General features: G+C 35.6%; 1 protein-coding gene across 2 annotated transcripts in view; it reads left to right on the forward strand.

Annotated features, from left to right (window-relative positions):
• LOC131193400 (inter-alpha-trypsin inhibitor heavy chain H4-like) overlaps nucleotides 1–11,780 on the forward strand; it is a 47,185-nt gene extending 35,405 nt beyond the window's left edge. For both annotated transcript variants that reach the window (XM_058173506.1, XM_058173507.1), the window contains 2 exons: nucleotides 9,713–9,800; nucleotides 10,798–11,780. In XM_058173506.1, coding sequence (XP_058029489.1) covers nucleotides 9,713–9,800; nucleotides 10,798–10,873 — 164 coding nt within the window. In that variant the 3' untranslated portion in view covers nucleotides 10,874–11,780. The remainder of the gene's footprint in view (nucleotides 1–9,712; nucleotides 9,801–10,797) is intronic.
• Nucleotides 11,781–13,654: the final 1,874 nt, after the last annotated feature.

A 13,654-nucleotide genomic window follows, 5' to 3' on the forward strand; every position in this document is an offset into this window, starting at 1 on the left:
CTCAGTATAAGCCGTATATACTCGGTATAAGCCGAGGGCTTTAAAAAAAAAACTCAGTATAAGCCGTATATACTCGAATATAAGCCGATCCGAGTATAAGCCGTATATACTCGAGTATAAGCCGTATATACTCGAGTATAAGCCGTATATACTCGGTATAAGCCGAGGGCTTTAAAAAAAAAACTCGAGTATAAGCCGTATATACTCGAGTATAAGCCGTATATACTCGAGTATAAGCCGTATATACTCGAGTATAAGCCGTATATACTCGAATATAAGCCGATCCGAGTATAAGCCGTATATACTCGAGTATAAGCCGTATATACTCGAGTATAAGCCGAGGGGCTTTAAAAAAAAAAAAAACTCGAGTATAAGCCGTATAGACCCGAGTATAAGCCGAGGGCTTTAAAAAAAAAACTCAGTATAAGCCGAGGGCTTTAAAAAAAAAACTCAGTATAAGCCGTATAGACCCGAGTATAAGCCGTATATACTCGAGTATAAGCCGTATATACTCGAATATAAGCCGATCCGAGTATAAGCCGTATATACTCGAATATAAGCCGATCCGAGTATAAGCCGATCCGAGTATAAGCCGTATATACTCGGTATAAGCCGAGGGCTTTAAAAAAAAAACTCGAGTATAAGCCGTATATACTCGAATATAAGCCGATCCGAGTATAAGCCGTATATACTCGGTATAAGCCGAGGGCTTTAAAAAAAAACCTCGAGTATAAGCCGTATAGACCCGAGTATAAGCCGTATAGACCCGAGTATAAGCCGTATATACTCGAGTATAAGCCGTATATACTCGAATATAAGCCGATCCGAGTATAAGCCGTATATACTCGAGTATAAGCCGTATAGACCCGAGTATAAGCCGTATATACTCGAGTATAAGCCGTATATACTCGAATATAAGCCGATCCGAGTATAAGCCGTATATACTCGAATATAAGCCGATCCGAGTATAAGCCGAGGGCTTTAAAAAGCAAACTCGAGTATAAGCCGTATATACTCGAGTATAAGCCGTATAGACCCGAGTATAAGCCGTATATACTCGGTATAAGCCGTATATACTCGAATATAAGCCGATCCGAGTATAAGCCGTATATACTCGAATATAAGCCGATCCGAGTATAAGCCGTATAGACCCGAGTATAAGCCGTATATACTCGAGTATAAGCCGTATATACTCGGTATAAGCCGTATATACTCGAATATAAGCCGATCCGAGTATAAGCCGTATATACTCGAGTATAAGCCGTATATACTCGAGTATAAGCCGTATATACTCGAGTATAAGCCGTATATACTCGGTATAAGCCGTATATACTCGGTATAAGCCGAGGGCTTTAAAAAAAAAACTCAGTATAAGCCGTATATACTCGGTATAAGCCGTATATACTCGAATATAAGCCGATCCGAGTATAAGCCGTATATACTCGAGTATAAGCCGTATATACTCGAATATAAGCCGATCCGAGTATAAGCCGTATATACTCGAGTATAAGCCGTATATACTCGAGTATAAGCCGTATATACTCGAGTATAAGCCGTATATACTCGAATATAAGCCGATCCGAGTATAAGCCGTATATACTCGAGTATAAGCCGTATATACTCGAGTATAAGCCGTATATACTCGGTATAAGCCGTATATACTCGAGTATAAGCCGTATATACTCGAGTATAAGCCGTATATACTCGGTATAAGCCGAGGGCTTTAAAAAAAAAACTCAGTATAAGCCGTATATACTCGAGTATAAGCCGTATAGACCCGAGTATAAGCCGAGGGCTTTAAAAAAAACAAAAAAAAAACTCGAGTATAAGCCGTATATACTCGAGTATAAGCCGTATATACTCGAGTATAAGCCGTATAGACCCGAGTATAAGCCGAGGGGCTTAAAAAAAAAAAAAAAACTCGAGTATAAGCCGTATAGACCCGAGTATAAGCCGTATATACTCGAGTATAAGCCGTATATACTCGAGTATAAGCCGTATATACTCGAATATAAGCCGATCCGAGTATAAGCCGTATATACTCGAATATAAGCCGATCCGAGTATAAGCCGTATAGACCCGAGTATAAGCCGTATATACTCGAGTATAAGCCGTATATACTCGGTATAAGCCGAGGGCTTTAAAAAAAAAAACTCAGTATAAGCCGTATATACTCGGTATAAGCCGTATAGACCCGAGTATAAGCCGTATATACTCGAGTATAAGCCGTATAGACCCGAGTATAAGCCGAGGGCTTTAAAAAAAAAATTCCTTCCAAATATTCAAGTAAATTTACAATTTGTCTCATATTATATCTCATCTGTCTCCCCTTAATAAATCCTGATTGGTCATTATGAATTAATTGATTCATCAGTGGCATCAATCTATTCGCTAGTATCTTAGCAAATATCTTATAATCAGTATTTAAAAGCGATATTGGCCTATAATTCTCTGGTTTAACACCATCTCGATCTTCTTTAGGTATTAATGAAATAAAAGCTGTCCTCCATGAAGGAGGAGCTTCTCCTCCCCTTTGTATTCTGTTAAATAACTCCTTAAGTGGTACAATCATCTCATTTTGTAAATTTTTATAATAAGTAGTTGTCAAGCCATCTGTACCTGGTGCTTTATTCGCTTTAAGCTGCTTAATTGCAAACACTATTTCCTCTGAAGAAATTAATTGATTCAACTCTTCCTTTGATCTACTGTAATTTCTAAAATACCGTGGTCCTGTAAATATCTATCTATATCTTTATCACTAATCACATCTCTAGAATATAACTTAGTATAATATTCTAAAAAAGCTTTTTTAATCAAATTTTGCTGATATACTTCCTTACCTCTATATTCTATTTTATCAATTATACGTCGTTTCTGTTTCTTTCTTAATAAATATGCTAACCACCTTCCAGGTTTATTAGAATTATTAAACAAATTATGTCTTACATATTGTAAATTAGTTGCCACCTGATCTGCCATTAACATATTAAATTGACCTCTTAATATATTTATTGACTCTTTTGTTTTACTATCTCCTGGATTGCCTACCAATAACTGCTCCTTCCTTTTAATTTCCTCTTCTAGTTCTTTTCGCCTTTTGTGCAGTCTATTTCTATATTTATTATTCATCTCTAATAAAATTCCCCTCATATAAGCTTTACTGGTGTCCCAAACTATCTCTATAGGTGTCCCTTTATCCATGTTCAAAGAAAAAAATTCCTTCATTAGAGTTTTACATTCATTTACATTTTGTTCATATTTAAACAAGTTCTCATTCATCCTCCACGACCTCCTGGCCTCTTTTTCCCGATCTAACTCAATCCATACCGGGCTATGATCAGACAAGGTTCTAGAACAAATTTTTGTCTTCTTCACTCTGAAAAACAAATCATTAGTAATTAAAATGAAATCAATCCTAGAAAAAGATTGATGTCTGTCAGAAAAAAATGTAAAATCTCTCTCTTTTTCATTGCGTTCTCGCCATACATCTCTCAATTCTAAATCTTCCATCAAATCAAAGAATGCCTTTGGCAGTTTTACACGATTGGAAATATTTCTAAGACTTCTTTTATCTTTCTGGGTATCCATCACTCCATTCCAATCACCCATTAATATATAAGTTTTATAATCCCAAGATGTTATTCTTTTATGTAAAAACTTATAAAATTTTTCTTGTTGTTGATTTGGTGCATAAACTCCTATTAAAAGTATTTTCTCCTTCCAATAAAAGTTCAATAGCAATATATCTTCCTTGATTATCCGCTTCAATTAATGTTGCAGATAAATTACTCTTTATATAAACAACTAGTCCATTCTTCTTTTCTGTAGCAGATGCAACAAAATGTATTCCCAATTTGAATTTATCAAATATTTCTGGTCTAATGTTCTAATATGTGTTTCTTGTAAACATACAATGTCATTTTTAAATTGCTTCAAATAATGAAATATCTTTCTTCTCTTTTGTGGTGAGTTTAATCCATTGACATTCCAAGATAAAAGTCTAATTGCCATTATCAGCAATCGGAAACTTTTGAAGCACCAGCCGCAAATCATATCTTTCTTTGGGCCTTGCTCCTCCCACTGTTTCCGTCTTGGTAATAGCAGATTGAGCCTGTTGAGCCTTTTCTTCTTGTTCCTTGCGTTTGACAGCTGCTCTTGTCATCCTTGGCTCTTTTGGAATCTCTGATCCCATCTTAGACACATCCAACGCTTGTAAACGGTCTTCTTCCATTACTATCACTTCTTTTTCTTTAATTTCACCTTCCTTTCTCCTACCATCCGGAGATGGTGGACTTCCAGCCTTAAGCACATAAGCATAAAACTCTTGTGCTTTACTGACTGTATTAAGACGATGTGCTTTCCCTTCATAGTAAACTATTATACCAATTGGGATGTCCCATCTATACTCAATCTGACGTTTTTTAAGTTCGTTCACCAAAAAAGCAAACTCCTTCCTACCTCTCAACATTTTGGGGGGAATTTCCTTTAGTATTAAAATATCTTGGCCGGCTGCTTGAATCTTGTCTCCTTTAAAAAAAGCTTGTAAAATCTCATTTCTCACTGTTCTAGTAGTAAAATAAATAACAATGTCTCTGGGAAGATTTCTTTGTCTTGCTATCCAGGAATTCACGATAAATTTTATCAATATAAAATGCCACATCTACTGGCCGAACTGCCAAAATCTCTGCAAAGGCCTCTGAAAAATTTGCTTCAAATTCTCATTTACATTCTTTTAGTCCACGGATTCGTAAAGCAAGTTCCATTGCTCTATATTGTACCAAAACAATTTCATCATCAACTTTATCCATTTTACTTTGAACTGCCTCAATCTCATTTTCCAATTTTAAATTAACTTTCTTTATTTCTTCTACTTCCTGCTCCAATAAAATCACATTTGATGCCAGACCCTGTACTGCTGACACCAAACCTTCTTTAACTTCTTTATTTCCAGTCTGAATTTCTAACATCTGTTTTTTCATCTCTGACATTTCTTCTGTAATTAATTTAAACTTATCCTCTATCTGGGAAGTTTGCCAATTCATAGCATCGTTAAGAGATTCTTTCATAAATTCTTTCAGGTTATCCTGAAGTGCTTCCAAATTTAGTGATTTTGTATCTGCTGTATGTGCTGGAGAGACTCCCGGTGTTAATGTTCCTGGAGTTTTTGTAGCAGTTGACTTTAATTGTTTTGCTGCCATCTCTTAAAATTTCTCTTTAACTTAATATTACGTATAAACCTTTTAAGTCTTTTTTTTTTCCAGTCTCAGTATCTCTTCTCCCTTCTCATTACAATGTTTAAAAAAAATTTCCAGCTGGCCTTCAGCAATAAACAGCAAACAGAGAATTGTAACACTTTCGTTTTCAACTGCGTAGCTCATTAAAGAACGATCGCCATTTTCACTTTGAAGTCAAATCCAAAACTTAAAAAAAAAAATAACAGGGAATTGATTGATTACTTGCTTTTATAATTAGAGCTCTCCTGTTTCTGTTCAGTCCGGTATTATCTTCTTTAAGTTAAAATTGGTCCCGGAAGTTGGTCACGGCAATTAGGTCTGCCGGAGCAGGAAAAAAGCCTCAGATCTGGAGCACTTTGAAGTTCTGAGGGGGCTTAACCCTTCGAGCCCCCTGGTATCTTCCAGGAGCTCTAGGGAAGCTCTACCTCTGCTTCTTTTTGCTCACCACCGCTTCTTCTCCCGAAGAGGGGGGTTTCCGAACTGCTGGACAGCTGATTGTCGCTGTCTTAGCAGTCCAACATGATCCAGAGGTTGGTGACCAGAAAGATCACCTCCATTGCCAACGGAGCCAACCAGGAAGTGCCCCTCTTTTTCATTTCTCATGTGGAGAAATATATCTGATGGTTTTGCAACTCTGTCTCTATTTGCACTGTTTACTTAAATCAAGGCTTCCTGATCAACAGTGTTTTGTAACAAAGATATTGATGTAATAAATCAGAGCCAATCCTAGTGCCTATTGGAAATTGCCTCCCAGGATTACAAAATGCCATGTGTGGGTATGTGTCTGTGGAATGTGTGGGAATTTGAAGGATAAAGCACAACATACTTGTTGAACACTCTGGATGTTCAAGTTCTTCTGCAATTGTTCGATGCCCATCAGTCATTTACTCCTTCCTTTAGTAAGCTCTGTGAGTTTGGTCCCAACTGAGAGAGAATAAACATGTCTTGTACTGCTTGTAATTAATCATTCTCCCTACTCTTGGCCCTTGAACTATTTTTTCTTGCCTGAAAAATATCAACAATGTTTGTTATTTTTATTCAAATTGGCAAGCAATCAATAAATGGAAGAGGAAGGAAATACATAATTCCTCTGAAATTTGGAATAAAGTAAATAAACATGCTTGTTGCCTATAACAGAAACTATGGCAATTTTTTTCTTATGAAAAATTTGGCAAGGTTTATTCTCTAATAAGGAACTAGCAGCTTCCAAATTTTTTTAAATGAGAAAATTAAAGCCATTTATTGATTTTCAATCACAGTCCTAGCATATGTATTGAAGGCTTTCATCAATATGGTGAAAGCAGTATCATGTTATCATGATTCATAACATATATGCATGCAATATCATGATACATATATGTTGTGGATCTTGCATTCCAATAGTGAAATACTGCTTTTGTCATTTGCTCATCCCATTCATGTCTCTGGGTTAATGAGAGATTTGCATTTTCATATCAAGATCTGATTCACATATCAAATAGAAGTAAGGGTTTTTTTAAACAATGCAAGATGGACAGCTTAGTCTACCCCAAACTGCAACTAAGTACCAGCACCCAAGCGAGAGGACTTGATTGCAAGCTACTTGGTAGACTGTCTCATTTAAATATGAGACTTGCATTGTGGAGGATAAAGACAAATCTGTTCCCTGCACTGATTTATGGAAACATATGACTGGTTTCTCTCTAATTACTTGTATAAGGACAATTTTCTATATTATTCATGTTGTCTTGTATTTTTGTTATGGATTGCACCAGTAGAGCTAAATCAATTTCATATATATGTACAATGACAATAAAGGTGGTTGTTGTTGTTGTTGTTGCTGCTGCTGCTGTTGTTATTATTATCATTATTGTTATTATTATCTCTTTTATTCATTAAACATGAAACTCAGTCAACTGATCATTTAAAAATGTGTCACAAATACCATTGACCAGTGCTTATGGTTGATACAGGTTGCTGCCAGTATCCTAGGTATCAACCAAGTATCTCTTAAAATATATGAACTTCCAAGTAGCGCAGTTTTTTGCAGTTCCACTGGTGTTATTGCAGGAAGCTGCAATTTCTTTATGTGTTTTGTAAAATTCTTGGACATGGTACCATGTGCCCTGATGACAATGGTATCACTGTTACATGTTTCATCCATAGCTGTGTAGTTTCAATGGCCAGGTCGTGATATTTCATGATTTTTTTTTCGTTCTTTTTCTTCAACGCTGGCATCTCCTGGTACAGTGATTTCAATAAAATATGTTGTTGTTGTTGTTGTTGTTATTGTTGTTGTTGTTGTTGTTGTTGTTGTTGTTGTTGTTGTTATTATTATTATTATTATTATTATTATTATTATTATTATTATTAGCCTTGGAGAAGACTATATGACACATTTCTAGCCATGGATGAAGATTTCTGAATGGAAAAATATTTTCACAATTAACTAGTAACACGACTTCCGCTTGGCGCAACCTTTCTCGCTGGGTGCTAATTTATGGCACTCCGCACTGGATATGGTAAAAGCTGGTGAAAACAGCAATGAACAGCTTTTCCCGGCTTCAATTTCCCTCCCTGGTCGAAAGAGAGAGAAAGAGCAGGGGGGAGAATGGTAGATTCCCCTAGGGGCTTTGTTTTTGTTATGCAAAATCCCGAAAGGTCGAATCCCATTGAATCCTCCTTTAATCTCCAGTATTCACTGCGCTCCTGCAAAAGAGGAAGGTGTCCACTTCTGCTAACAATTGATATCTTTTTGTGGATTTCTATAAGTTGACGGAAAAAACATGAGTGAACAATTATTGGTTTGCAAATATTTTTGATTTCCTGATTTCCACCTTCTTTAAAAAGAGAAATTCCCCCCCCCTCTTTTAATTTTTAAAATGGTGTTTGAAAGCAACTGAAAGTAGAGCGATAAAGGAAAGGGAGCCTTGCTGCGAAATCGAAACTGAATGGAGATTTTATCATATTGTGTTGGACTGTGGATTGTTGGATTATACTACGTTGTTTAAGTATTTCATAAGGGGATTCTCAGCAGGAACTTTGTCATGAAGGTTCTTTCAGAAGAATGGATTCGTGACTTTATACAGGATTATACAGAAAGAATGTATTTAATTATTCAAAAATACGAATTGACAAAAAATGGGGACGTTTTGGATGAGAGCTTGGAGGAAATTAACCAGTGCAATTAGGACTTGGAAAATGGAATGGAGGAGACACAAACAAAAGTGGATAAATATGAAGATATGATCGTGAATAAACAAGTTGATGTAAAGAAGTTTTCTTTAAATAGTTTGGATGAAATGCCTGAATTTGTGCTACAGGAGGCTGTCTCCCGAACCGAAAAAACTCACAGGGTTAATGCTTTCCAAGAGTTCTCTTTTTGGACTGATGGAATATACAGCAGTAATTTGTGGATTCTTGGACATAAGGAACTACTAGGAAATACTGTGACTGACTTTTCAAAAGGAGTAATGAAGGAAAGACAGAGATTTATGCATCAAAAAAAATGGCAAGAGACAAAAGTATTATCCTTGAAACAAGGTTTTTTTGAAATATTAACAGACAAAAATATTAGTGTTCCGGAAAGACAATATGTGAGGAAGATCTGGAAGAAATGGGTTGATTATATGTTTTATATCTATCATAAAAGACTAGATATTTGGATCTATACTAGATTTTGACGAGGAAGGACTAAAGTTGAATAGATATTGTAATTTTCTGTATTGAAATTTTATAATGTGTTGCACTGAATTTTAAATAGAATATTCTCGAAAGATCTTATGTAAGAAAGACCTGGGGGAAAAATTATATGGTTATGGAAGCTATAAGGGAGATATTCTCTGAATTGGATTGGATTTTTATGCTTTAGCTGGTTTTAAATACTTTAGGATTAATTTGTTCTATTGATTTATATATTTCATTACTGTTAATTGTTAATTTTTTAAAAAAAAAATTTTGGAAGGATTTTGGTTATGTTAGGAGGAAGTCAGAGCTAGAGAGGGAAAATTGGTATAATAGTTTTGGGGAAAATTTTCTTAGCATATGTTTGTTTTATTTTTAACTATACCTTGTGCTTGTTCCGGGAAGTCAGGGGGGAGGGGGAGGGTATTAGTGAAGGGAGGGGGGTTGGGGGGAAAGGGGGGGGATTTTTTTTTTGTAAAACTTTTTGAATAATAATAAAAAAAAAATAACTAGTAACACAATAGTGCATCAAAATTCCAGAAATGTTCATAACTAATAAGTGTAAGAGTTATCTGAAAAGCACAATGAAAGTGGCCTGAACTTTAGATTGTAACTTTTGATTGCTGTGGTCAAAATATAATCCCAAAAGATGCAGTTAAATTGCTGAATGATTCATTGATTATAACTATGTGAAAGAAAATATTTCATAGATTTCAACTATGATAAATTTAAATAGCATGTAATCTGCCTCTAGGATGTCTAGGCTATTACATTAAAAATTGTAGTTGTGGGTTAATGTCTATTTGTGTTCCCAGGTCGGTTTTTCTCTAATACACGTTTTGAAAGACCTTCTGGTCAAGTAAGAGAAATTTTGGTACAGGGACAGCGCAATGTAGCCATCAGGTGAGAGAAACCAAAAAGCACTTACTTGATAAACTATTTTTACTGAAGGCTAAAACATATGAAGAATGGTTTCTGGAATTGGTTATGTCTTTTTTAATGACAAGAAGGATTAGGGGTGACATGAAAGAAATATTTGACAGGCTGCCACAGAAAAGAGGGGGTCAACCTATTCTCCAAAGGACCTGAAGGCAGGACAAGAAGCAAAGGATGGAAACGGAGAGAAGCAACCTAGAACTAAGGAGAAATTTCCTGACAGGGAGAATCAGTGGAATGGGTTGCCATCAGAAGTTGTGGGTGCTCCTCACTGGATGTTTTGACAATCATTTGTCTCTAATATTATAGGGTTTCCTACTTGAGCAGGGGGTTGGACTAGAAGACCCCCCAAGGTCTCCTCCAACTCTATTATTCGGTTTTTTATTCTCTATTATTGCCTTTTTCTCTAAACTAAAAATTATCTGGATTTTTCAAACTTGGCTTTTATCATGGGCTTGAGAATGCAAGTGGGGTGGAGCTGTGATTTTCCACGGCTTACTTAAAGACAGAGGATTCTCACAAATGTTAGAATATAACATAAAATTTTTGTTGTGATCATCTAATCCTTGATTTTGGAAGCTCTATCGGAATGGTCCTCCTTCCCTTAAGCTCTCAGAGCAGAGAGATATAAAGTTTACATTTTACATAAATTCCACTCTATCTTTTGGATAGGGGTATGTGAATTATTTTTATATTTTACACTGTGTGATATTCTCAGTTACACTAAGTCACAGAAGGCATGAACTAATCAATTTCATTCTTGCTAAGTCTCCTCAAACATGGTATGCCAGATGTAATTTGAAACCCTTGAATAATATTCAGATACCCCTATGGTTATCTGATTCTAGGATAACCAAACCAAATAAGCTAATCAGATAATACTATAATGCCACCAAAGGTTTATGTCTGGATATAGATTTCATCAGTAATTAGTACATAACGCTTCTCTTTTTCTGTTTTTCAGGACACGTGAGAAGGACTATAGAACTGGATTTAGTCAAACTGAAGTTACCTGCTGGAAACTGAATATAGATCCTTAAAGAACACACACAACAGCAAAAGATTGTTACTGCTTAATGTCCATGATTTTATTAGATAGCATAAAGTCATCCACATGTTTTTCAGTTTAATTACATTATGGGCATAAGAGTGAATGGCCACACTTGTTGAATAACACTGCTACCTCCATAAAATTTGGTACCTCATGGAAACCTAAATTCAAAGAACTGATTTTATTCTCAAAGGGAAAAGGAAGCCTATCATTGTCCTTACTAAGAAGTCATATCTTTTTTCGATTTAGTTCAAACTAACATATATTATTGTGATACAAATCAATCTACATTTCCTTATTGGGTTAACAATAAAGATAAACTGTTTCTGATAAGAATAACAATAATGACATCTTGCCAGTTTAATAAAAAAATTGGAAAAAAGAAGTATTGGACTGAGTTTCTAGGCAACTAATGTAATGATTCTGCATTAGATTATATAAAAGTATATAACTATTTGCATGTTACTGTTATGCTAATTCCTGCTGAACAAATAATTCCAAAAAAATATATATATTGCCTTTTCTAAATTTTACCCCAAAAAAAATTTAAATGTAATTTCACAATTTACCCTCAATGATAAATTGCACATTTTCACGTACATGTTTTATCAAAAAGGATACTATATCATATAAAATAATTTAAAATGCTTTCCCCCACAAAGCATGAGAGAGAGGGAGGGAGGGAGAGAGAGAAGAGACTAACCACAAAGTAGTTTCCTTAAGAATAGCCAAGTAACCTCAGTCTTACCTTACGGTTCTAATATTGTTAAGCATTGTTGGGCAGCTGGATAGACACAGTGGTGCTTAAATTCGTAATCATATACGTTTTTCTGCAAGTGCTCTAGCCAAAAGCACATCTACTGCAGGTTTACAGGAATGTGTGACTTTTAATTTTATGCACTCTTGGTATCATGGAATATATCCAGATACTTCTCCTGCCAAAGAAAGATAACCATGAATTTAAAACTGCACCTTTGCCAAGGAAGAGTGAGATGGGAATAAATATATAAAGAAATATAAATACAGATGAAAATAACATGTCATGTTTGGATTCCTCACCGTATCTCCTTAAGGTTGCCAGTTCTAGCTGAAATCAATCCAGGAGATTCTCCATCCCTGCACATATGTCCAATTGACACATCACTGTGTGTTACACATATATAGTACGTACATGTAAATCTGTCTATTTGTCAAAAGCTACATTGCAAAAGAAAGGCATGATTGAGACAAACTGAAAAACTTTATATAATATATATAATATAACAACAGAGTTGGAAGGGACCTTGGAGGCCTTCTAGTCCAACCCCCTGCCCAGGCAGGAAAGCCTACACCATCTCAGTCTGATGGTTATCCAACATTTTCTTAAAAATTTCCAGTGTTGGAGCATTCACAACTTCTGAAGGCAAGTCGTTCCACTTATTAATTGTTCTAACTGTCAGGAAATTTCTCCTTAGTTCTAAGTTGCTTCTTTCTTTGATCAGTTTCCACCCATTGCTTCTTGTTCTACCCTCAGGTGCTTTGGAGAACAGCCTGACTCCCTCTTCTTTGTGGCAACCCCTGAGATATTGGAACACTGCTATCATGCTATCATGCTATCACTTTACTTGAACTAAAGCTACATATTAAAATTACTTGCCGAAAAAATAATGTATCTTGGTTCTAAAATTAACTGTTTCCTTCCCTATTCAAATCAGTCTCACTCATGTAAACACCTAAGAACATTCATGGGTGTATATATAAAGGCTCAAGAAAGCACAAACAAATGCATTTTCCTTCCTGTCAACAGAAACAGCCAACAAGTAAAGAGAAGAAGGAGGAGGGGGGAAGGGAAGGGAAGACTCCATTTCTTTCTTACCACTTAGTTTCAGAGGCTGGTGTTAAGAATTAAAATCCTAAAAAGAGTATCTGTGGAATTACCTCTGTTTCTATGATCCTGCTTATATAAGTGGTCAAAATTGGCAATGCTCTATCAAATCCTGTTCCTGCCAAAGTGGTGTTCCTCAAGGCAGCGTTCTTGGACCAATACTCTTCATACTATACATAAATGATCTTTGTGACCATATCTCAAGTAATTGTGTTCTCTTTGCTGACGATGTCAAACTATTTAACACTACCGACAATACATCTATCATTCAAAAAGAAGCAACATACGGCAATTGACTCTTTTCTTCCTACAAGAGACATCTTCTGCTCCTTTGACCTTCTCTTCCTCCAAGAAGATGGATTGTGTGTGGCTTTAAAGGAAGAATGTTGCTTCTATGCTGACCATTCTGGCATTGTACAGGACTCAAAGAATAAACTAAGGGACTTAATTTTGAAGATGCCTTTTCAGGATGGTTGCCTAAATTACCTGGTTTACAAGCTATTATAGTTTTAATTGTATGATTGCATTAGGATGTATAATTTTACCTTGTATTCTACCTATTTTTGTTAGAACAATTTCTAAAAGTTTATCTTTACTGGCTATTGAAGAACTCAAAGATGATTACACCCAAACTGCATCTAATGATTTCTGCCTGGTTTGACGAATAAGAAATAGACAAGGATAGTATGGCTAATATCTGTGTTTACACCAACATGAAACCGACTGATTGTCTGGTCCTAAAAAAAATAAAAACAGAGGAGATGTTGCAATATTAAGCCATATGAACTCCTTTGTGAGATTGCTTATGTGCAAAGATCAAGCATAAGTAACTTTAATTTTATCACGTACAAAAGAAATAAGCAGAAACTTGTTTGTTCAGCAACATCAAGGTTGCAGGCCTCTAAC

Source organism: Ahaetulla prasina, chromosome 2 (genome assembly GCF_028640845.1).
Source record: "Ahaetulla prasina isolate Xishuangbanna chromosome 2, ASM2864084v1, whole genome shotgun sequence".
Classification (NCBI taxonomy): domain Eukaryota; kingdom Metazoa; phylum Chordata; class Lepidosauria; order Squamata; family Colubridae; genus Ahaetulla; species Ahaetulla prasina.